Source organism: Dipodomys spectabilis, unplaced genomic scaffold, assembly GCF_019054845.1.
Source record: "Dipodomys spectabilis isolate Male_0828 unplaced genomic scaffold, ASM1905484v1 ptg000175l, whole genome shotgun sequence".
Classification (NCBI taxonomy): domain Eukaryota; kingdom Metazoa; phylum Chordata; class Mammalia; order Rodentia; family Heteromyidae; genus Dipodomys; species Dipodomys spectabilis.
The window spans coordinates 8729443-8755113 of NW_024870852.1; the positions used below are offsets into that span (position 1 = coordinate 8729443).

At 50.1% G+C, this 25671-nt stretch overlaps 1 protein-coding gene across 1 annotated transcript; it reads left to right on the forward strand.

The window, feature by feature from the left end:
* Positions 1-5713: 5713 nt before the first annotated feature.
* Positions 5714-25557, forward strand: Sdcbp2 (syndecan binding protein 2). Its single transcript, XM_042694794.1, has 9 exons — positions 5714-5781; positions 15874-15946; positions 17643-17730; positions 18489-18589; positions 20643-20801; positions 21596-21771; positions 21842-22013; positions 24780-24871; positions 25090-25557. Exons 2-9 carry the CDS (start codon positions 15893-15895, stop codon positions 25142-25144), a joined length of 897 nt encoding a protein of 298 aa, XP_042550728.1. The 5' UTR covers positions 5714-5781; positions 15874-15892; the 3' UTR covers positions 25145-25557.
* The last annotated feature ends 114 nt before the right edge of the window (positions 25558-25671 follow it).

Below are 25671 nucleotides of genomic sequence, written 5' to 3' on the forward strand. Positions count from 1 at the left end.
AGGAAAGTCCATGAGACCCATGTCTAATAACTATCCCCAAAACTAAAGTGGAGCTGTGGCTCAAAGTGGTAGGGCACTGGCCTTGAGCAAACAAGCTGAAGGACAGCACCCAGACCCTGAGTTCAAGCCCTAGGACTGAAAGACCAAGATTCATGGCTCAAGTGGTAGAGCACCAGCTGTGAGCAAGCAATCCAAGTAAAGTTGAGAATATATATCTATCTTAGTTCAAGGCTAGTCTGATGACTTAGAAATCTGTCAAGATAGAGTAAGAGAAAAAGAAGTGAGTGTATGCATAGGTACATGTGCACAGGCACATGTTTGATAGTACAGCATATGTCTAGAGCCAGACTGCCTGGGTTCAAATCTTTTTCACTATTTACCTTGGTGATTTAAACTCTGTCTCAGTTTCTTCTGTAAAATGGAAGAGGTAAGGGCTTTGAAGTTAGTCTCTGAAAAGCATTTTACTCAGTTCCTGGCATAGTAAGTATTCTGAAAGCTTGGTTCATTTTACCATCAGTCCAGAAGCCTCTTTCTCTGCCTAGGAACTGCCAGACCCCTCCCACCGGCCCCAGGCTCAGGAACCCCAGCCTTCTGCTGTCAGGAGTCCCATTGTTCCTGCTTTCTGGTGTCCAGCTGCTCAGTCGCAGCCACCAGGAAGGCACAGCCCAGCCTCCCCTCTTTCAGTAAGCATGCTTAGCTGGGCACTACCTGCAGGTGCACCCACCCCAGATAGAAGCCATGGATTGTAGATCCCCAGATTGCACTCTATGACTGTCTCCTCCCTGGAAAAATAGACAATGGCGAAATCCACCCATCAGCACAACTGGGGGTTAATTGGAATGGGGCAGCAACCAGGGCTTCATCTCCATCAGAGCGGCCCTCACACCTAGGCCCAAGTAGGTCCAATCTGATTTCTCAACATCCTGGTGCTTCTCCCTGCCTAACCCCAGATTGCTCTCCCACATCAGGCCAAAAGTAGGTGAAAGGGTTGGTTGGGCAGCTTTCCCAGGCTGGCAGCAGGGCAAGACCTAGATTCTGGCTTCTCACTAATTGCTGTGTGACCTGAGGCAAGGTCCTGCCAGTCTATAGCCCATTTTCCTCTAAGGGTTGCAGGAAAGCAGTGCTACTCTTCCTGGGCTGTGAGCTGCCCAGATCGCTGGGGTTGTCCTGGTGCTGGGTCTGTTTGTCTCATCTGTGAAGAGGATGTTCACATGAATGTGCTGGGCACCTAGCGGGTTCTCCTGCCTTCTCATCTCTGCATGGAGGGGGAACTGGGCCAGCAGGTCCTCTGCTTGTGCTCCACAGTGCCCCTCTTCACAATGGGGATTCTGCCTCAGCATGGTGAATTTCAGGGCCCCAATATTCAGTCCACAGCAGCTGATGCTAGGATGGTTTGGTATGCCTTCCTTCTCTCCCGGTTCCTCGCCCCCCAGGCATCCTCAGTGTAGGCTCTGGGCTCATCTGGCACCTGGGATGACCATTTATGTATTTCCCAGGTTCCACGTTCCAGGCACGTGGTGGGACCGCACTTCCCTGCCCCTTTGTGATCAGGCTGAGAAGTGACAATCTGACAATGTTTACTTGTCAGAGAGACCACTTTCCCTCTGCCACACCTGATAGCCATTGAGATGGTAGCTGCTCCCCCTGTCCCCGCCAATCCCCCAGGCCTGGAGGAGAGACAGACACCCCTGCAGCTGCAGGAGTGCACAAGAAATAACCGTGTTGAGGGCCACAAGTGCTCAGGGCTCACTGTTGCTGCAGCATGGAGCCTGCCTTTACAAATACAAGCCTTGTAAAAGCAACAGCAAGCTAATAGGTGAGAGAGGATGTAGAGGTTGTTTTGTCTTTGAAGCCCAAATGCCCACATGGGACATAGGCACTGGGGCCCAGCAAGTACTTGGAGTGGTACTGACGTGGCTTTGGTGGGCCTAAGAAGGCAGAGTTGGGGAACATCTAGGATATTCCATCTAATTTGATCCTCAAATATGGAAACTGAGGTCGAGAGAGCAGTGGTTTAATGGTATGGTCTGGCAAAGAATTTTAGAATAGAACCAGATTCCTGATTACCAGGCAAGAAGACTAAAACCTGGTAAGAAGTGGGATTCTCCATTTAGGGCTCTTGCATATTCTCCTATAGGTAGATACCTTCAGGCCTGGGAAGGAAGAACTGAAAAGGGCAGAGTCAGAGAGATCAGCCTAGCCAGAGCCCTCAGCACACCTGGCAAGGGCGGTTGGACTGCTCGCTACCTACTCAACACCCATGTCCTCCTTTCTTACTATAAGAACTTCAGTACTCCAGATGATGAGCTTTGTCTCCCAGCCTATGTGCAGCTCTGCATGGCCGTACAATTCAGTTCTTACCATCCAATAAAACTGGAAGGGCCACCGAGGACATTTTTGGTGGGCTTCCTTAGCTGTACAAAGTAGAGGCCCAGGCTCCTTTGTTCAGTGCTCAGGCAAAGCCTAATTTTGCCACTCCTGGCTGTGTGGCCCTGGACAAGGAAGGAGCTAGTCTCTGAATCTGGGGATTGCAGAGAAGAGCAGAGATGCTCTTCGGCTGAGTCCTAGCAGAGCACCCAGCATGAAGGAGCGCCATTTCTGTCATCATCCTGCTGCAGCTGCAGTGACATCTGCCTGGGTTGGGTGGCACTTGCAGACTCTTTGCAGGGGGACCGAGTGCACAGCAGTGCTTCTTTGCCCTTCTCCAAATGGAGTACCTCCATTTGCACTTGAGCCAGAGGACATGCTGTTTGTCACTGGCAGTCAGTGAAACATAGGAGACCAACATCCGTGGAATCCAGCTGTGTCCTAGGCATTTTACCCAATTCCTTTAATCCTGAGACAAACCTGAAAAGCAGGGACACATGGAAATGGCAGCTCAGAGAGGTGCAACATCGGGTTTGGGACTCGCATGTGACACCTCAATTCAATCTTTCTTGTTAAGTCAGAGTGGATACTTACAACTGTAGTCAACCTTTTATTTATTTATTTATCCAGTCAGTTTTTACTGAGATCCTGTCATGGGCCAGGCACAGTGCTAGACCATAGAGGTAAGAAGAAGACCACAGACAAGGCCTGGCCATGAGGATGCCACCTCATGGGCCAGCTCCAGGGAACAGTCGCTGTGTGCAGCATTATGATGGAAGGATTCTGAGTAGCTGCTGGGCCCCGTGGGAAGGAGTGCAAGCGAGCCATGGAGGCTGTTAGGGAGTTGGGGCCACCCATGTTTTACATCTAGTCATGATGTTCTTGATAAACTTGAACAAAGCAGAAATACAACCTGGTCGGATTTCAGGTTTCCGTTTTGATTTGGAAAACGTACCATTGCAGATCTAGCAACCAGGTCTAGCCCTCAAGGAAGCGAGGATCTCACTGGTACATGTGAACAATACAAGATGGTTCTTAAGACATGGAACAGAACAGTCTGCTGGAGAGGTGAAAGCCCACAAGGTAGTCATGTCCCCATTGCTGTGATTCATTCCTCCTGCTTGGTTGCAGGCTCCTCACGAGCCAGCAGTGTCTCCTCCACGAGGACCAGTGTGGCCTCTGCCACGCAAGGCTGGTACAATCTGCCCGGGCACATACAGGGCCTGTGACGTGGGCCTGCTTGGCCTGGCACACAGCCCCGATACTCACTCCACCCAGAGTGGGTGTGCTGTCAGACCACATGGGACTGGCCCAGGATACATGTCCTGCTCCCTCCCCAGGCACCAAGCATGACAGGCACCTTGTCCAACCAAATCCACCGAGAATCCTCCTCCACTGTTTAGTGTGACTTTCACCTGACTTACTGGGTAATACATGGAATTTTTTTTTTCAAAATTTAAGAGGCACTAAAAATGTGCTATAAAGAGAAAAGTCCATCAGGTGCTGATGTCTGTAATCTGAGCTACTCAGGAGGAGGCTGCAATCTAAGGATGGTAGTTCAAAGCCAGCCCAATTAGGAAAATCCATGAGACTCTTATCTCCAATTAACCACTAGAAAACCAGAAGTGAAGCCGTGGCTCAAAGTGGTACAGCACTAGCCTTGAGCAGAAAGACTCAGAGACAGTGCCCAGGCCCTGAGTTCAAGCCCCATGACCAACAAAAAAATAAATCAAAAATCCCTTTCCACCCCAACACAAAGTTCCTTGATTCTCCTAGAAGACAACCAGTCAAATGTCCTTAGAAGAACTAATGTTCTCCTTCCTTACAAAAATGATAAGCAAGAACTAAAACATGTAAGAACATTAAAAAAAGTTACAACAGAAATCTTTTTTAAAAAATTTGCTGGGCACCGGTGGCTCACGTTTGTAATCCTAGCTATTCAGGAAGCTGAGGTCTGAGGATCGCTGTTCAAAGCCAGCCTGAGCAGGAAAGTCTGTGAGACTCATCTCCAATTTACCACCAGAAAACCAGAAGTGGTGCTGTGGCTCAAGTGGCAGAGGGCTCGCCTTGAGCTGAAGAGCTGAGGGACAGCGCCCAAGTCCAGAGTTTAAGCCTCACGACAGACAAAAGAAAAAAGAAAAGAAAAAAATTATTACCATGAAATATTTACAAAAGTAAAAACTGAGAAATTGGGCTGGGAAGGTGGCTCAGTGGTAGAGCACTTGCCTTGCATGCTTGAGGCCCTGGGTTCAATTCCTCAGCACCACATAAGCAAAAAGAAAAAAGCCAGAAGTGGCGCTGTGGCTCAAGTGGTAGAGTGCTACCCTTGAGCAGAAGAGCTGAGGGACAGCGCCCAGGCCCAGACCTCCCCCAGAAAAACAACTGAGAAATTCATTGTTGGCTAGAGTGACATTGCAGCAGACAAGGCTTGCTTAGCATGTGAAGGCCTTGGGCTCCCTCCTAGAACCTCCAAGGGAGGGAGGAAAGCTCTCCTCCAACCCCCCATCCAGAGCTACAGGTTTAGCATTTGGGCACACATCCTCTTAGAGTGTCTGTAGTATATATCACTTTGAAAACAAAACAGAAGAGCAAACAGTATCGATTCTTCCATGGTCTCATCAGTATCTCATTCTCTATGACGTAAATGGTTTGAGATTGTCTACAGATGATGACTAATAGCCAGTTCACAGAGACATACAGGCATATGGGATTTCCACAATGTCCTCACTGGAAGACTTCTTCTACAGGAAATGCTAGGTCCAGTCTATGGCTACTTTTGTGTGTGTGTGTGTGGGGGGGGGGGGTGTCATGAGGCTTGAACTCTGGGCTTGGGTGCTGTCCCTGAGCTCTTTAGTTCAAGGCGAGCACTCTACCACTTGAGCCACAGTGCCATTTCTGGTTTTCTAGTGGTTTATTGGAGATAAAGAGTCTCATGGACATTTCTGCCTGGGCTGCCTTTGAACTGTGATCCTCAGATCTCAGCCTCCTGAGTAGCTAGGATTACAGGCATGAGCCACCAGTGCCAGGCATATGGCTACTTCTTAAGCCCCAGGTTACCTACCTAAAGGTCCTCCTGTCCACTCAACAAGAATAGCTTCCAATCTAAATGCACATTTCCTTGAGAGGCCTAGAAGCCCTTGTTCCCACCCCCTCAGCAGTCAGCTGGGCAGGCTAACTCTACCTTAAGACCTCAACTAAGGCAAAGGTCTCTGGTGGGTGTGGTGACTGCCTTGTTTATTTAGCCAGCGGGCCTGACCTGGGCCCAACCCAGTCCAAGGTGAGTCACCTGAACCAAAGGCAGGCACCACCCTTTCCAGATAGGAACCCAGCTGGGCCAAGAGCCATCACCACCTTCCAGAGGGAAACAGACTGTCTTGGCAGCAACTGGAGGACACAGCAGCACCTGACTTGCAGGTAAGAGAGGCCTGTTCTATAGCTGGCATTGGTTGAGTTCTGCTCTTGCCCGGTCTTCTCTCCTTGTCCCTACCCTTCTGAGACTTCCCAGTGGTCTCCTTTCAAAGTGCTTCCTTCCAGGAGTACAGTGTGAACTGGACTTTCCTCTCCTCTGAACCCAGCCCCAGGCCTGGTTTGAGGGCTACCATTTTTTTTTTCAGTGCTCCAGCTTCTATTCTGGCTTCCAGTCTGTTTCCCAAACATCAGCAAGGGGCTTATTCAATGAGAGCTAGGCCTTGGCACTCATCTGCTGCTCATCACAAGATCCTGGAGATGGCAACCACTCTCACGTCTTAAAATAGGGTTATCAGCCTGGGTAAAGGGGGAGCTGCGGGCAGACACAAAGAGCAGGGAGTCCAGGCCTCTGCTTGTTGCTTCTTTCGCTCTGAAGCAGATTCTCTACTTTAGCAGCGAGGGGAAATGTGCTGGGGAAGTGGCCTAATGTCCTCACTTCTCTATGACCTGGAGACCTCTCTGGAGGCTGGATGTTGAGAAGGAAAATGAGGGATTAGGACCTGTCCCCAGCACTGGACGTGAGCGTAGAGTGACCCATCCTGGCTGCATCCCAGTTAGTAACCTCCCATCTCCAAACCAGTTAGGGACCAGATAAACTGAAGGTGGGCCATGGCTCCCATGGCTCCCACTCTGCCCCCAGAATCCCCCAGTGGCTCCTACGGCACTGGAGGAAATGCCCAAGTCCTCGCCAAGGCCCTCAGCCCCCACATGCCCTAGCACTATTTTGCTGGCCTCCTCCACTGCCGCCTCCTCTGAGCAGCTGACTTTGGTCAGCAGGTGCTCCCACCTCGGGGCCAGTGGGAGTGCAACCAGCTGGTGCAATGCTCTCCTCCCTACCTGCCCATTCAGATGCCCCCATCCTCCACGAGGCTCCTCTGGTCCCCGACGCTCCCTGTGCTCCATCTTTTGCTTCCTTCTCTCCTCAGTGCTTAACAGCTTACCAAGCCATGGAGCTCTACATTAGTAATCTCCTTCCTCTAGGACCCATCCTTTAGTTCATACCTCACTCACTGCTGACCCCGAAAAGGCTACTTGGAAACAGGGGAACTCAGGAAATATGTGAGGAGCGAATAGCTGTTACTGCCTTTCATGAGGTCGATACTGTGCGAATGCTTTCCATACAGATCTCTTTTTTTCATACAATCTGCCATACCCAGATAACTGTGATGCAAGTCTATATTATAAAAGAAGTGACATCCAAAAGGGGCAGTTCCCTCTAAAGTCCTTGTTCCTGCCCTGCCTCCCTGGGCCTTTGTTCGGCAACATCTGCATTTCTTGAAACCCACAGCTTTTCCCCAGTAGGCAGGCGGTACATCCCTAGGTGGTGGGAGGTGGGGCTTGGGGGGGGGGGGGTGTACACTGGTGGCCTAGCAACAGCCTCTTCCTTTCAGACTCAGCAGATCATGGGGCTAATTTGGCCTTCTAGGAGCTGTTCCCCAATCAGGCTCACCCACACTGTCCTCCCACACAGCCTTCTGAAGGCTGGGTGAGTTGTCCACAGGACAAGTGGGAGTCTTGGAGCTTCAGTTCTTCAGAACAAAGTGTTCTTATTCTAGGTTCAGGTGGGGGCTGAGGACCCTTTTTCAGCCCTGTTCATCCCCCAAGACCCTGCATTATTGTGGGTGTGGCTACTGCTCAGATCAAGCAGTCTGGAAGCTCTGGGGTAGAGATCTGCCAAGTAGAAGAGGAAGATTCCTGGGGGAGGGGTGGGAGTGTTAGGTGGATGGTTTTCTTTCAGGAGCGAATTCATCACAGGAAGCCATTAGCACCTAACTGAGTAAACTCTTCCACCATCATACTGGAGGAGCCAGGCGGACTTTCCATCTTCCTCATCAGGGCTATGTTTTCTTCTCCCTTCCTAGGCCAGTGTTATTTTTCAAAGGTGTTGCTACTAACCAGTTATAAATACAAGATGGAATGGGAAGAATGATTGTATCTAGATATTTGGGTTTTCTCTTCCCTCTATTTTCCTTTAAGAAACAGTAACTTAATACCCACTGTGCCAGCACTGCGCTCAGAACTGGATATTCATATAACTGAGTGGCAATTTGTGAACAGTGAGGATAATGGCAAATTTATCATACCATAATGGAACTGCAATCTCCCTCAAAATGTGGGAAGCATTGCTGTGTGGTTTTGGGGTATGTGTGTGTGAGTTAAGGGCCAGTACTAGGCTTTGAACTCAGAGCCTGAACACTGTTCCTTAGCTCTGTGTGTGTGTGTGTGTGTGTGTTTGTGCATGCGCCAGTCCTGGGGATTGAACTCAAGAGCCTGGGAGCTGAGTCCCTGAGCTTTGTTGTTGTTGGTGGTGGTGGTCGTGGGGCCTGAACTCTGGGCCTGGGTGCTGTCCCTCAGCTCTTCAGCTCAAGGCTAGCGCTCTACCACTTGAGCCACAGCGCCACTTCCAGCTTTTTCTGCTTATGTGGTACTGAAGAATCAAACCCAGGGCCTCATGCATGTGAGGCAAGCACTCTACCACTGAGCCACCTTCCCAGCCCCTCCCTGAGCTTTTTTTGCTCAAGTCTAGTGCTGTACTACTTTGAGCCATATCTCCATTGTTTTGGTGCTTAAGAGGGAAAAAGAATCTCACAGACTTTCCTGCCCAGGCTGGCTTTGAACTGCAATCCTCAGATCTCAGCCTCCTGAGTAGCTAGGGTTACAGGAGTGAGCCACTGGCACCTAGCTTTATTCCTTAGCTTTTTTGCTTAAGGCTAGTGTACTACCACTTGAGACACAGCTCCACTTCTGGCTTTGTGTTCTTCAAGGGGCTTAAACTCAGGGCCTGGGTGCTGTCTCTGGGCTTTTTTTTCTTTTTTCTCAAAGCTAGTGCTCTACCATCTCCACTTCCAGCTTTTTAGTGGTTAATTAGAGATAACAGTCTTTTGACTTTCCTGTCTGATCTGGCTTCAAACTTCGAACCTCAGATCTCAGCCTCTTGAGTAGCTAGGTGATACTGGTGCCTGGTGAAGTCAGTGTTTAGGAGCATTTGTGAAATGATGAATGGGTACTCAAGCTATTCTGGTCCAGATAAAGGAGGCTCACCCATGCTTGGAGGGATGTGTGTGTGTCAGTGTGGGATGAATCAGAAGGAGGTAAGGATGACATCTGTGACAGAGGGGGCAGCACCTGTCAAAGCATGGCAGCATGAGCCAGCAGGTTGAGTTTTCAGATCAGCAAGTCATTTGGAATGAATGAAACGCTTGGTGAGTGGGTGAGGTGAAATGTGAGACTTTACCAGAGCTGTCATGAAACCTGCAATGCCACTGAAGCTTGAGATTCATCCTGGTAAGAGCCAGGCATGGCATCAAAGGGAGGGAAAGGCAGGAGGTAAGGTGAGCTCCCACATTTGTGGCTCAATCTCCTGGGTGTGGCGTGGCTGCAGTGAAGGGGCAGCACGGCCGGGGAAATCCTTCAGCATAATCTTCTGGAGGTAAATAAATATCCAAAGGGCAGTTAGACCTGAGGTCTGGTCTCCCCATAGCTGCAATGGCACATTTCACTCAAATGAGGAGTACATTTTCCATCCTTCACCGACAGTCAAGATGTTTTGTCTTTGTCCAGAAGGCTTCCTTCCTTTCCCTGTCCTTTTTTTTTTCTTCTGTACCTCGTAGACTCAATTACCGGATTCCCTTATCACTGGCAGTGGGTCTGATTTCACGGTGGGAAGTGATCTGCCCAGCCAAGCTCGATTCCCCTTCTTCAGCAGCAGGAGCCTGATCTGCGTGGGGTGGGTGGAGAGGGGCGGTGCGTCTGCAGCGCGTCCACTGCGTCAGGAGTCAGGCCTGGTGGCTCACGCCTGTAATCCCTGGAGGCGGAGATCTCGGGTTCGTGGTTCGAAGCCAATGCGGGCAGAAAAGTCTGTGAGGCTCTTTTATCTCCAATTAGCCACCAAAAAGCCAGACGTAGAGCTGTGGCTCAAGTGGAAGAGCGCTCGCTTTGAGCAAAAAGCAGCTGGGGGACAGGGTCCGGACCCTAGCCACGCTGGGGTGGGAGGAGGCAGAGGGGGAGGGGCCTGGCCATGGGACGGTAGGGAGGGGAGCCCCCCTTCCCGGTACCCGCGGCAACGCGGGGAGGCGCTGCGCACCCCCTTCCCTCCGCCTCGGATCGGAATCGCAGTCAGCACCCAGCGGCTCCACCGCGCCTGCGCAACCCCCAGGCGGCGCCTAGAGGCCAAGGGGGTGGGAGCGTGCGGCCAGGAAGGGGAAGGCGCGGAGCCTGGCCTTCCCCGGCTGCTTCCCCTGCAGACCGCTTGAGGCTGGATGGAATCTGGCAACCCACCTAACCACGCCACCCCGACGGCGAGGAGTCCACCATCGTCAGTACCGCCGTCCCGGGGCATCCTGGGAGCCTCGCGGGCTGAGGCCGCGCGGGAAGCGTACGCACACTCTAGGGGTGCGCATGCGCCCTGGTCGCCGCTGCACGCGGGTGGGGCGCGGGACGGTGTCTCTGCGCAGGCGCCGTAGCCCAGCAAGCCGATGCAGCTCTTCTGCCGGGTTCGGTGGCTGTGATTTGTTTTTGGGGGGGGAGGGGGATCGTGTGACAGGTGGCCGGGTGTGGAGGACCCGCGGTTCGGGGGCACCCCAGTGCAGGCAGTATGTGCCTGATTGCTTCCATTTCTCCAAGCTAGCACTTGAGGCAGGGAGAAAGGGCGGGTTTGTCCCGGTACTGAGTCCTGCATGGTTGCCTCTGGGTAAAAAAAAAAATCGAAGTCAGATATGATGGTGCACACCTGTAATCCTTGTATTTGAGAAGCAAGGGCAAGAGGATCATGAGTCCGAGGCCAGTCTGGACGACATAGTGAGACTCTGTCTGAAAACAAAAACCCAAATCAATGGTACACCTCCTTTATAAAGGAGAAATGAGAAAAATGACGGCGGTCTATGGTAAAAGAAAGAGCATTGCGCGATCTATAATAAAAGACTGTGCATTGCCCTTGTGAAAGCCCGGTGGATTTCAACTGCTCTGTGCTTGTGCCTGGCTTAGGAGTTTAGATTTAATAGGAGGCACAACTGAACTGAACTTTACTGAGAATTTACATTTGGCTTCTGAGTCAAAGGGTGCATATGTTTGTCTAGTAACATGGAGTCACTGTGACAGCTACAAACGATGGTAGATATGAGTGGGCGTGCTGTTGTGACTCACCTGTGAGTCTGCAGTGATTTTCTGAAATCATGAAAAAAACATAACCTCCCTTTGTTGACTTGAGTACATGTATTTCTGCAGAGCAGCATATATGAAAACCAGAAATGTTTTGTTATGCTTGTATACAACATATAAGCAGGGATTTTTTTTTTTTTTTTGGGTCTGTCCTGGGGCTTGAACTCTGGGCCTGGGCGCTGTCCCTCAGCTCTTCAGCTCAAAGCGAGTGCTCTACCATTTGAGCCACAGCACCACTTCCGGCTTCCTGGTGGTTCATTGGAGATAAGAGTCTCACAGACTTTCCTAGCCTGGGCTGGCTTTGAACACCAATTCCAGACCTCAGCCTCCCGAGTAGCTAGGGTTACAGGCATGAGCCACTGTACCTGGCAAGCAGGGATTTTTTTTTTTTTTTTTGGCCTGCTTGCTTGCTTGCTTTTTCTTTTTTTCTTTTTGGCAGAACAGTTAGAGATTATACAGGATAGCGGACAATTAGAACTGTCCTTTCTGTTACAAGAAGTCCATATCTAAATGCCGGCACTGTTACTCTATCTGGTGAAAAATCAAAAATGCCCACACAGGAAATCTACTGATTTATTCACATCACAACTTTGGCCAATTATATGTGCTCAGCATCGCCCAGTGAGCAGAAATAGTGTTGGAGTGTGTTAATATTCTCCCCACCTCTGGTCCTCAGCTCCGTCCAGACCTGAGCTCCTCCTTGCCCTAGAGCTCCTGCTATACAGCTGGCCACTCCCTCTCTCCACCCAGACCTATCTGAGCATGCGCCTACCTCAATACCTGTCCCCAGTCCTACCTGCCACTTGGATAGGGACAGATGCCACATGCTCCCGTTCCAGGGAGATGTGGCCCCTCTAATAAACCTTAAAATATTTTTTGTCCTGTGCCTGCTTGCCTTCTCGTGGTCCCTGGGAATGATCATGAAGGATTATACAGAGTGGACCTAGCCCTTGCCCCTATGAAGTGGGGTGCAATGTGAGAAAATGCCCAGTTATGAATCACTTAATCTGATAAATAGTTGACAATAGATGCAGTACAGACCAGTTCTGAATACACAAGAACCATCCAGCTGGGCAGGGGTCACTTGGCCTGGAAAAGCCAACCAGAGTAATAGTACCTGATTGGGATACAGAGGAGAGAGCTGTATGGCACTGTAGACACTGATGAATGAACTGCTGGATGATTAGAGGTGACACCTCTGCTGGAAGGAAGCCATTCTCCACTATATAGTGAACTGCTACAAGGCAGGGAAGACAGGCTTCCTGACACCCCTCCAACAGGGAACCTGGCCCCCATTTAGGATCCGGAAGTGTTGAAAGGGTTCCAGTCTAGAGCAGTTTCTCAGAAATGTCCATCCTAGAGGGCAGCTGCTCGGGGCTTCAAGGTTAGAAAATGGAGGGTCGATGTGGCCTCTTAGGTTCCTGTTTGTTGTTACTGCATGAGTCTGCTGGCCACGCATATCTTGGTAGATAGTTACTGCTGAGCACTGTGCCAACATTTTTTAAGTCCCTGAATGGTACACTGAGGAAAAGTCCCCAAGCAAAGGGGTCTCTTCCTCTTACCAGCCTGAAGGAGGTTAGGGCTGGACTCCCTCCTTTGGAAATCCCTGTCTCTGGATGGTCATTTCACCACAAAGGTCAGCCTTGGGCAAGGATCTGGAACTTGCTGCCTCAAGGAGCCAAAGCAGGTGATATAAATCAGTGAAGGTCTGGCTGGATCTTTGGAACCGGAAAGTCAAGGTTAGCCCCATGTGATTTCTGCCTTTTCCTTGCCACATTTTTTTTTTTTATATATAGAAGTTAGAAATGAAGAATTTCTTCTTCCAATTTTTTAAATATTGGCATGGATTCAAAGCTAAAGAACAGAATGAATCTGGGAGAGGCTCATGAAACATATTTGGACTTCTGGTCCTTGGTTTCACCCTAGGAAGTTCTGAAGTCTTAGAATATTGGAGTTTTGCTTGATGAGATTGCAAGTGGAAGTCTAAGCCAACTGCTTGAAGTCTGCCAATATTACTGCCTGGCCTCCATGCTCAGGGCTGGCTCCTCTACAGCCAATAAGAAGGCTCAGTTTCTGTCCTTCTGGGACTCCCAGTGTAATGAGGCAGTGGGCCAAGTAGAGGAAACTACAGAGGTAGTGGATAATCAACAGGGGGCAAGGACAGGAGGTAAGGGATACAGGGAGCCCAGATCACGGCAGGGCCCTCTGATCTGGGACTTGAAAATTATTAGGGGTTAGCAAGAAACAGAGAACTAGAGGCAGGAGAAAATAATATTATCCAAATATCTGAAAGTCGCTCATTGTAACCAGGGGTTGGGAGAAGGGTAAGTGTCAGGAGAGCCAGGCTGTACTTGTCCACAAGTGTCACTGGGGGCTTAGACATCAGTGACTGCCTGGTGTGAGAGACCATGGAGACTGGTGGGAAATAGGTGTGGTGATACCCACCTGGAATCCCAGCTACAGAGGGAACTAGCTACTTTGAGTTCAGCCTGTACCAGGCCTAGCAAAACCCTATCTCAACAACTAAAAAGAAGCTGGGTGCTGGTGTCTTAACACCTGTAATCCTAGCTACTCAGGGGGCTGAGATCTGAGGATCAAGATTCAAAACCAGCCTGGGCAGGAAAGTCTGTGAGAGTCTTATCTCTAATTAACTACCAAAAAAACCAAACCAAACCAAACAAAACAAAACAAAAAAGCTGGAAGTAGAACTATGGCTCAAGTGGTAGAGTACTAGCCTTGAGCAAAAAAAAAAAAAAAAAAGCTCAGGGACAGCCACCAGGCCCTGAGTTCAAGCCCCAGGACTTGCACACACCAAAGAAACAAAACTAAGAGACCAGGGTGAAGGTGGAGTGTGTGTGTGTGTGGGGGGGGGGTAGTGATTGTATGGCTCAAGTGGTAAGGAATGGTGGGTTGTGGGGCACCCCCGGGGTCTGCAGCTACTCATCTGTGCGGCAGTTTCAGTTCAGAGGGCCCCCAAACTTCCTATTTTTCAAGATCACTGGGACGTTAGACTATTACCCACATCATCTTGAGACTGGCACTTAGATCACTCATTTGAACCTTAAGGTCTGCAAGGTCAAATACAATCTTGTGGGCAATCAGATGCAATTGCTGGAGGAAGCAGGAAATCCTTGTGGCCCCTTTTAGGTAAAGTAGGCTAGATTCAGCAAGCAATGGGGAGCCACTGAGAGTCACTGAGCACAGACCCATCATCCTGGCTTTACCCTGGGAAAGACCTGATGGCTGCCATCTAGCGAGCAGAAAGAAGGGCGACAGTGACCGATTTGGTGGGGGGATGTTGTGGCACTAGAGAAGGACAGGGAAGAGAGGGGGTTTGATGAGACGTAGAGGCACAGTGGGTGTGGGAAGAGGAGCTCATCAGCTAGGCCAGAGGGGACAGAGGGACAAGGAGCAGTGGGGCATGGATGTCCTGCCAGTCACTGGGGAGATGCCAAGCAGAATTGCTCCTGGAGAGGGGATGGGACTCATCCCCAGCCCTGCTTCCACCCACTCGGCAGCCTCGGCCACCAGCAGGCATTCCTTTGGTACGTGCACCTGTCACATGTGGGCACATGTGTCCCAGGACAGTTGACAAGTGCAAGGTGGGAGGCTGCCCTGAGCCTATCCCGGAGGGAACTGACCTCTCTGGAAAGCCTGTCCAACTGAAGCTAAGGGTGAGCAGGAGGTGGGCAGGGGCATCTAGCTAGAATGGATTGTTCCAACAAAGGGCAGGTGTGAGAGCCAGGGGTGAGTGGGTAAAGGGAAAGAAGCTTGAAAGACGTCTCGGAAGGAAAGACGTGAGGGAGGGAAGGAGGGAAGAGGGAGTTGCGTAGGAGGAAACAGTCAGAACCTGTCTGGGCATCTTGCTGTGGGCTCTATTGATTCAGTGCCCAGCACTAGTAATCTAGACACTGGTAGCTCCTGCCTGTAATCCCAGCTACTCAGGAGGCTGAGCTCTGAGGATTGTGGTTCCAGGCCAGCCCAGGCAGGAAAGTCTGGGAGACTCTTCATTCCAATTAACAAGCAGAAAAATGGAAGTGGCACGGTGGTTCAAAGTGGTAGAGCACTAGCTTTGAGTAAAAGAGCTCAGAGACAGTGCCCACGCCCAGAGTTCAAGCTTCACCAAAAAACAAACAAACAAAAAAACCCGAAAGCATTAGTAAATGTTCACAGCACCCCCTCTGCCTGTAGGTCCTCCTTCATGTGGAGCAACACTGTTGAATTTAAATCCTGCCCCAGCTTGGTGGGATTGGAGGTGCTGGAGCTAGAGCTCAGGGCTCCGGCATTGTAGGCAAGTGCTCCACCATGAGCTACCCTGCCTCGTGCACAATATTTCACTTCAGCTAAGATCCAGAGCTATTTTGGAAGTATTCAGTGGCACTTATATGCCCAAAGGTGGATGGAAGGTGGGACTGGAGGATTTCAGTGTCGTATTGCCTGTCTGATTTATTAAGGTCTGACCCACTTGGGGTGATGGATGATGCTGTGCAGACCCTCACCTAGGGCTGGAAGGCAGCTACCCAGTTTACAACGGTCAGGTTGGATTTGGGGCTTGAGTGATCAGACCTCATTAGGCCATCTGACTTTTAACACAGGGTAGGGAAGGTTGGAGCCCATGACCCTGCCTGTCTGGCCAGCCTGTGGCCCCTGCACCTCCATTCTACAGCCCAGATTCAATGCAGCGTGGTGTGTATAAACCTCAAGCAAGAGAGCCAAACAGACTGACTCTAAATCCCAGCTCTTATGTGTAAAGTGGGATTATGAACCCTCACAGTGCTCTGATGCATCTCAAGTGGCAGGAGGTGGATGTCTATGCATCCTCTCGGTGGCTGGCGGGGGGGGGGGGCATCCTCATCTCTCCTTACCCTCTCCATTCTGCAGGGTGTTTCGAGGAGCAGCCATGTCAGCCCTGTACCCGTCTCTTGAGGACCTGAAGGTAGACCAGGCGATCCAGGTAAAGCTGGCAGGCGGGTGAACTGTGTTGCCTGGCAGTGGCCTTGGGGTTACTGCAGGCTAACTAAGGGAGATTCCTCCTGGTGGATGGGGACCCTCAGCAGCCTCAGAGACCCCTGTCCTGCCCATCCCTGTCCTGACACTTTCTTTACAACCCTGCCTCCACACCCAAGGGCCAGCTTCCACACAATTCCAGCCCAGCAGCCTGTAGCCTTCCCTCCTCCCCACAGCCTTGTGGTTCCAGAGGACTTTGAGAATTCGGGTATTCCACTGCGGCCTTGGTTGGAGGTGGCTTTTGACACCTTGGCTGCTGTGAACAGTAAATACATGGTCTTGACCTCAGGAGACTCTCCTCTAAGAAAGAGGCACATCAAAATACACACACAGCTGAGTATAGTGGCTCACACCTGTAATCCTAGCTACTCAGGAGGCTGAGATCTGAGGATCAAGGTTCAAAGCCAGCTCAGACAGGAAAGTCAGTGAGACTCTTATCTCCCATTAACCACCAAAAAGCCAGAAGTGGAGCTGTGGCTCAAGTGGTAGAGTTTTAACCTTGAACAAAAAGCACAGGAATAGTACTCAGGCCCTGAATTCAAGCTGTAGGACTGATGTGCACATGTGCACATGCACACACACACAGTACTTTTTGTTGTTATTGTTGTTGGTCAAGGGGCTCGAACTCTGGGCCTGAGCACTGTCCCTCAGCTCTTCAGCTCAAGACTAGTGCTCTACCACTTGAGCTACAGTCCTACTTCTGGTTTTCTGGTGGTTTATTGGAGATAAGAGTTTCACAGACTTTCCTGCCCAGGCTGGCTTTGAACCACGATCCTCAGATTTCAGCCTCCTGAGTAGCTAGGATTACAGGCATGAGTCACCAGCACCCAGCTACACAACACTTTTTAGTTGACACAGGGTCATTATGTGCATTCGTGGGGTGCACTGTGACATTTCAGTGCACTTATAATCAATGTGCAATGGTCGGTGAGGGTGAATGGCATATTTATCACCTCAGACTTTTTTTTTTTGGTGCTGGTACTAGGGCTTGCTCTCAGGGCCTGGAAGCTGCCCCATAGCTTTTTTTGCTCAAGGATGGTCTCTACCATTTGAGCTACAGCTCTATTCTTGTTTCCCCCCTCCTCCCCCCAGCTAACTAGAGTCTCCTGGACCTTCCTGCTTGGACTGCCTTTGAATGTCAATCCTCAGATCTCAGCCTTCTGAGTAGCTAGGATTACAAGCATGAGCCACTGGTGCCTGGCTATCATTTCTTTTTACTGAGAACATTTAGAAGACTCATTGTTAGCCATTTTGAAACATTCAATTATTTATTGTCAGCCATAGTTACCCTCCTGCACAACAGAACATGAGAAGCTAGATTCTTCTTCTTCAGATACAGTGTCCATCAACTGTCCTCCCTCCACCTGCCTCCTCCCTTCCAGCCTCTGATAACCATCTCTTTTTTCCTTTTTTGAGACCAGGACTTTAACTTGGTATCTGACACTTTTGCTCGCTGGCTGACACCTTACCACCTAAGCCACACCTCCAACTGCCTATTTCTCTTCTATTAATTTTAAAACTTCTTTTAAAACAGCATGTATTCATTAATTAATAGCAGAGGCGTTCACTGTGCTATTTCCATCGTGCACATAATGTGCTTTGGTCTCAGCTGCAGCTAACTGGCACTCTTTGCCCTTTCCCAGGCCCAGGCCCAGGCTCAGGCCAGAGCCTCACCCAGGACGCCTGCCCTGCCCGCCCCAGTCCCAGAGGCAGCCACCCCGCCTCCTTCAGGTGAGCCTGCCTCAGTGGCCACCCCCTGACACCACTTGTTGTGTCTGCCAGCGCTGGAAGGGACTTGGAGTCTCCACTCACAGGGCTGGGGTGTCCCTCTTCACCCTCACCTGAAGATGTGCTCTCTCACCTCTGCTGGACACTTATTTCTGAACCTGCAACTCTGTGGGCTCTACATACACCTGTCACTCACCAGAACCCTTTGAGGGGATACTGGGAAAAGTAGTGAGGCAGTAGTGGCTTAATTCGGGGCACCTGGCCACATGAAGTGACTGGGATGTTCGTGTGGCTCCTAGAAGTGGTCCGGGCACTTCTAGAATCCTGATTGGTGATAAAATCTTGAATTCAGGACCCTTCTTCTCCTCCCCAGTGTGCTGAACCCTTGGTTCAGGGGCCTCCCCCTTGGCTTTCTAATGGCCTGTGAACTCCTTGAGGTCCTGCACCTGTGCCATATCCGCTGTGTGGCTGGTAGAAAGTCAGCTGAATTCAGTGCTACAGTAAGACACAAGGGACTCCATGTTCCATGCTGCTGGAACAAAAGTAGTTCCTGCACCTTCACACACACCCCTGTACCTCAGACCTTCTGCAGAGATGATCCACATCCCCAGAGAGCTTGAGAAACAGGATACCAGGGAGAGGGGTGGGGTGGGGGGACACAGTGTTCTTGAGAGCGAGCAGTAGCCCTGGGCTCCCGTCTTACATGGAACATGCTGGCTAAGGATGTGCCCTCAGGTGACATCTCTCTTTCTCCTCATTAGTTTTGTACCCAAACCTGGCAGAACTGGAGAACTATATGGGTCTTTCCCTCTCCAGCCAAGAAGTCCAGCAGAGCCTGCCTCCGACTACAGAGGGTGACAGCGTAGGTACCCGCCATTTCCAGCCTGGGGTGGGCCCTGGATGTCCCCATCCTCTTCCTCTTGTTGGTCTTGGTGGGGATTTCGCCATTTCGTATCATCTCTGCCCTTTGATCTGTGGCTCCCGGCTGCTGGCTTGACCCAGCTGGACCAGGAGGGATAACATTGAGCACCAGACTGCTGTCAGACTGTCTTCTTTGGTCTGATTCATCTTAACTCTCCTCCTTGCACCTCCCAGGGATTATAGATGGGTACCACCCTGCCCAGCTGGTAATTCAATTTGAGGAAAGTTTACAGATTTATTGTTGATTTTTTTACTTCTTCAATTTATGGATACAGAAGGTCTCTGTGTTTTAGATCTTCTTTGTTAAGGTGTAGCAGTACTTTGTCTATATTTGACATATGGTATTTTTTACACATTTTCTTGAATTTATACTTATTACCCTCCCCCCTCCCGTTTTAGTGATTATGTTTTAGATCTTCTTTGTTAAGGTGTAGCAGTACTTTGTCTATATTTGACATATAGTATTTTTTACACATTTTCTTGAATTTATACTTATTACCCCCCCCCCCCCCCGTTTTAGTGATTATAAGTGGCATGTATTTTTATTTATTTTGCTGGTCTTGGGGTTTGAACTCAGGGCCTGGGTGCTGTCCTTGAACTCTTTTGCTCAAGTCCAGTGCTCTGCCACTTTGAGCCACAGCTCTGGTGGTTAATTGGAGATAAGTGTCTCAAGGACTTTCCTTCCTGGGCTGGGCATAACCTCTATTCTCAGATCTCAGTCTCCTGAGTAGCGAGGATTACAGGCTTGAGCCATCAGTATCTGGCTAGTCTGTGTTTTTGTTTTTGTTTTTGTTGTTGTTGTTTTTTATCAGTCATGGTGCTTGAACTCTGGGCCTGGGCACTGTCCCTCAGTTCTTCAGCTCAAAGCTAGCACTCTATCACTTGAGCCACAGTGTCACTTCCAGTTTTCTGGTGGTTAATTGGAGATAAGAGTCTCACAAACTTTCCTGCCTGGGCTTTTTTTGAACCTCGATCTTCAGATCTCAGCTTCCTGAGGATTATAGGCATGCGCCACCAGCACCTGGCTCCTTGTGTATATTCTTAAACACATTTGAGCTTTTATACAAAAGAATGTCATGCTTTATGCTTTATATCCTCTATTGATATTCCATTGCTAAGATTTAGACTATTGCTAAGTGTAGTTAGAATCTGGCTGGTCTGTGCTTTTAATTTCAGGTACATTTGGGTTTGGGTTTGGTGGTGGTAGTGTTGTTGTTTTTGAAATGAAGTCTCACTGTTGCAGAGGCTGTCCTTGAACTCTGAGTTCAAGTGGTCTTCCTGACTCAGCCTCCCGAATAGCTAGGACATGCACCACTGTGTGCAGAACCATTGATTTTTGTGTGTTGACTTTGCATCCTATGACCTTGATGAGCTCATTTATTAAATCTAGAAATCACTTTGTAGACTCCTTAAGATGTTCTACTATACTGCCATTCACCTAGGGAGGACAGCTATATTTCTTTTCTGTTCCATATGCTTTTTGTTTCATTTTCTTGCCTTATTGCATTGGTTAGCTATTATAGTCTTGTGTTTAATGTGAAGGTGAGCCTGGACATCTTGTTCTGAATCCGATAAGGGAAATTTTGTTAACTTTTACATTATTGGATTAATTTTTTTCCAAAACAAAAATTGGATCAAGTAATCCCTCCTTTTTTCCCTCTCCCATTGATCACTATTTACTATGAAATCATGTTTCTATTGTAAAGTCATCTTTTCTTGATGCTAATTTCCCACACACACCCTTTTTTTTCTGTAACCAGTGAGGTCCCCTTTCTGGTGACCCTTTTTCTTCATTTTGTAAGGGAGTGACTTTGTTGCCCTCTAGTGGCCTCGTGAAGTCAAATTCCTTGCAAGCCCATTCTGGGCTTCTCAGCAGAGAAATATGTGGTACCCAGGAACTGTCGCATCCCACTTTGCCCCTCCTTACCCAGACCCCAGGGACCCCTAAGGCATAGCCCCAGGAGCCTGGCTCACCTGTTCCCTGGTGTCTGCAGATGGTAGTTTCTGGCTCCTGGCCTGGCCAGGTGGTGGCCCCTTTGTCGGGGAACAACCTGGGCGTGCGTCGTGCAGAGATCAAGCCCGGGGTGCGTGAGATCCACCTGTGCAAGGATGAGCGTGGCAAGACCGGGCTGCGGCTGCGGGCCATTGACAAGGTAGGCCCGCTTAGGAGTCCCTCCAAGGGGGTGGGCCTCCTTAGTGCTGGATATCGCCAACCACATCCAGTGGTCCGGCTTTGGGTCACCATCACCCTGCAGGCCAGGACTGGAGGTCCAGCAGGGGCCTCCTCACCAGGAGCTGACAGCCTTGTCCACAGTAAGGAGGGTGCAGAGCAGGCCTTGTAATCCTGAGACTCCCGGGCAGCAAATACCCTGCACCTGCCTCTCCTGTGCTCCTGATGCCCAGAATCTCCTCTTCCCGATTCCCCAACTCACAAGCTTCCTGAGACTTTATTTTTGTACCAGTCCTGAGTACTGTCCCTGAGCTTTAGTGCTCAAGGCTAGCACTCTACCACTTGAGCCACAGCTCTACTTCCATTTTGGTGGTTAATTGGAGATAAGAGTCTCATGGGTCTTTCCTGCCTGGGCTGGCTTAGAATCGTGATGCTCAGATTTCAGCCTCCTGAGTAGTTAGGATTACAGGTGTGAGTCACCAGCCACTGGCTTGCTTAGGACTTTATAGACAGTAACAGCCAAGAAAGCCTTTGTGAGAGGCAGTGCAGTAGAGTGGCTTGGGGAGAGGCCACCTGGCTGGTGTTGACCTTCTGTTCTTGTACAGCCTGTTATGTTTCCTTCCCAAGAAAAACACTCAAGCATCGGGCCAGCCCTGCACAGCTATGGTCCTGTTACCCCACAGGCTTGAGATGACCAGGAGTATGGGGAAAGCAACCGTTGGTTGTGGTCTGAGCTCTCTAGCCAAGGGTGCTGATTCTGGGACCCTGCTTCCCTAGGGGCTTTTTGTCCAGCTGGTCCAGGCCAACACCCCTGCCTCACTGGTGGGCCTGCGCTTTGGGGACCAGGTCCTGCAGATTGACGGGCGTGACTGTGCTGGCTGGAGCACAGACAAAGCCCACCGAGCGATGAAGAAGGCATCAGCTGAAAAGATTGTCATGGTTGTTCGGGACAGGTGAGTAGCCAGGCCCCAGGGGCCTCTCAGACCACACTCCTAGGCCAAGCTCACTGTCCCTCTCTTCCAGGCCATTCCAGAGGACGGTCACCATGCACAAGGACAGCTTGGGCCATGTTGGCTTTGTCCTCAAGAAGGGGAAGGTGGCGTCGGTGGTCAAGGGGAGCTCTGCAGCCTGCAATGGGCTGCTGACCAACCACTATGTGTGTGAGGTGAACGGGCAGAACGTCATTGGGTTAAAGGTAGGTTGTGACCACACACTGCCACAGATAGCAGGCATTGGGAGAGGTTGGGGTAGCAAGGCTTTTGTCCGCACAGGTTGCACGGGCAGTGGGCCCCACCCAAGCCACTGCTGCCTAAAGTTTCAATAGGACCTGCATCCAGCACTCCGTCACTAGCACAGAGAGGGACAGAAGGAGGGGTGTGGCTACCTGTGTGAGGACACAAATAGCTACTGGCTTTCTCGGTGTGGTACTTCTAGTTGCACACTTACCCCATGCACTCAGGGTTTCTTTTAGAAACTGGTTCTTTGTTCAAAGGTGGTGGGGTAAACCTTATCTTTTTTTTCATCTTTGTTGGTCAGGGGGCTTGAACTCAAGGCCTGAGCACTGACCCCTGAGCTTTTTTCAGTCAAGGATAGTGCTCTACCACTTTGAGCCACAGCACCACTTCCGGTTTTCTGGTGGCTAATTAGAGATAAGAGTCTCAAGGATTTTCCTGCTCAGGCTGGCTTTGAACCATGATTCTTGGATCTCAGCCTCCTGATTTGCTAGGATTACAGATGTGAGCCACCGGTGCCCAGCTCATGAATTTTATCTTTGGAAAGTGTTCTAGGAGCCATGCCATTGATGTGGAATGCTTAGGATGCCTTCCAGGACAGCAAAAGTCATGTGGTTTTGGTCTTGAACAAGTGGGAGTGGTCTTATTTATTTTGGTGGTACTGAGGTTGAAAGTCAGGACTTCACACTCACTTGGCTTGTTGCTTGCTTACTCAGCTGACACTTCTACCACTTGAGCCATACCTCTAGACCTACTGGTTATTTTGGAGATGAAATCTACTGAACTTTTCTGGTCTAGAACCATGTTCCCTTGTATTGCGGCCTCCAGGGTAACTAGGTGTCTAGGCAGGTACCATTAGTGCCTGGGGAGAGTGGCTTTATCCTGACTTGTTGCCTCTTGGACGGAGAGCAGTTTTTTCTTTCTTTTTTATCCTGGTTCTGGGGCTTGAACCAGGGGCTTTTCCTTAGCTGTTTTTTTGCTGCTCAAGGGTAGTAGTCTTCCACTTGAGTCAGCTTTGAACTGGAGAGAAGAGTCTTTCAAACTGTGAACTGGGAGCCTCAGATCTCAGCTTCCCGAGTAGCTAGAATCACAGGCATGAACCTCCAGCGCCTATCTCTGAGAGCAATTCCTAATCTCAGATATGGGGTGGAGTGAGAGTCCTTCTCCTGTGGCTGTAGGTTTAGTGGTGTGGAGCAGGACTCCTCCAGCAGATGTGGCTGGGTGGTTGCCTATCACTCCACAGCTGGTACCAACCATTCCTGCCACGTGCTTCACAGTCTTCCCCCACCTTCCTTGGAGGCTTGTTCTGGTAGCTCATGACCATTGTGATCAGGAAGTCCTTCCTATTATCTGTCTAAGAGGATCCTTCCTGCTATGTCCTCGGTCTTTCACTGGACAATCCAAAGGAAAACCCACTGGACTTTAAAAGTTGAGTCAGCAATACCAATTGTGAGCAGCCAGAGTGCTGGGCTATTCCTTTGAAAGGAACCGATTCTGCTGCTGTGTTTCTGTCATCACATGGATGGTTCAAGGCGTCATCATGAGCTTATCAGCTGCTCTACCAGAGTAAAGCAGAGGGATAAAGCTTGTCCCTTTACTGAGTTGCTCAGATAGTTGTGCTTTTTTTCTTTTTGTCGGTTGTGGGGCTTGAACTCTGGGTTTAGGCACTGTCCCTGCGCTCTTCAGCTCAAGGCAAGCACTGTACCACTTGAGCCACAGCGCCACTTCCAGTTTTCTGATTTATTGGAGATAGGCGTCTCATGGACTTTCTTGCCCAGGCTGGCTTTGAACTGTGATCCTGAGCTCAGCCTCTTGAGTAGCTAAGATTACAGGTGTGAGCCACCGGCACCTGGCTAGTTGTGCTGCTTGAGATCACTCAACTCCCAAAGTATGTGTATGTCCTCTCCCTGTGGTCATTGCTAGTCCTATCTCCCATATGTAAGACAAGGACACTCAACCAGATTACATCTACATGTAAAGGGCAGTAGGCCTTGAGAAGGACAGAGTTCTGGCCTCAGCTGTAGTGATGGGCCAGCAGGCTTTACTGGGAGACTTTTAGATTGTTTTCTTTCACAATCTCAGTGGCTTCTGCAGGCTTCCTCTCTCCCAGTCAATGTTTTCTTGCTGTTGTTGTTGTGTCATTCATGGGGCTTGAACTTGGAGCCTGGATGCCATCCCTGAGCTCTTTTGCTCAAGGCTAGTGCTCTACCACTTTGAGCCATAGTGCTACTTCTGGTTTTCTGGTGGTTAATTGGAGATGAGAGTCTCCTGGACTTTCTTGCCTGGGCTGGCTTTGAACTGTGATCCTCAAAGTTAGCCTCCTGAGTAACAAAGATTATAGGCATGAGCCATCCATGCCCAGCTCTTGAAGAAGCATTTGAGGAAGACTATGTGGCTGGCTCAGTGTGTGCCATTGGCTTGTTATTCTCTTGTGTCTTGAGCTACAACCCAAGTGTGACAGGGCCCAGGGAGGTGGTGATGCTGTGGGCCAGGTCACACAGCTGACCTCAAAGGGGATGGTGGGGTGTGCCATGCTCCTGGACACTGAGATCCTCAAGCAGGAGATGCATGGCCTTGCTCCAACAAGATCCTACGTGCTCCTCACCTGACAACCCTAGGAACGCAGGCAACCTGGCCTCTGTAGGCAGTTGTCCATGGTGTTGAATAGCAGTGGCCACTCTGACTGGCTGTTGGCTGTCAAGGTAACCATTCACTCACCTTCTTTGTAGGACAAAAAGGTCACAGAGATTCTGACCACAGCTGGAGATGTCATCACCCTGACCATTATTCCCACAGTGATCTTCGAGCACATGGTCAAAAAGTAAGACTGCACCCCCACTCTACCTTCCCCTCCTCCCAGCACCTTGGCGCCCACCTGCCCCTCCCTCCAACCCTGCCCCTCCTCCCAAGGTGGCTTCAAGTGACCACTTAGAAGTAAGAGGCGAAGATAATCCCCTGGGTTGTGCCTGCTCTGGGGCGGGGAGGCAGCGGGAGGAGGGGCCACCAGTTTCACGCCACTGTCTCCATTCTTCCGTCTAGGCTGTCCCCAACGCTGCTCCACCACACCATGGACCATTCCATCCCAGATGTCTGAGGCCACTAGAGGACATCTTGGCTCTCCCTTCTCCTTGCAGGGAAGGGCAGCTGTCCTCAGATGACAGGTTGCGGCTGGCGTGCTGACAGAGATCCAGGGTTTGAAGTGGGGGGCAGTAGTGTTCCAGGTGGGTGGACATCAGATGGCATGAGTCTGTCCTTGGGGCCTTGACATCCTAGCTGGGCCCAGGCAAGGGCAGGGCAGTGTTCCCAAGGAGCCATTCTCTGAGCTGTTTACATGCAGAACATGCAGGTGGGCCTGCCCAACACTCTTGTCAGAGTTGTGGCTGGGTCCCTTTCAAAATTCTACCTCTACCAGGAAAAGCAGCTACAGGATTTGGGAGAGCAGAAGTTATGTTGTGAGAATGTTTAAATTTTTCTTTTATCACTCTTCATCACAGACTGCATATATACAGTTCGAACCCTTTACTGTATTTTAAATAAAGATCTTAAATATCCTGTTCCCAAAGCTATTGAAATGTTCTAGAATTCTCAGTGCTGTGACACGCAGTAGAGCTGCTTCTCTAC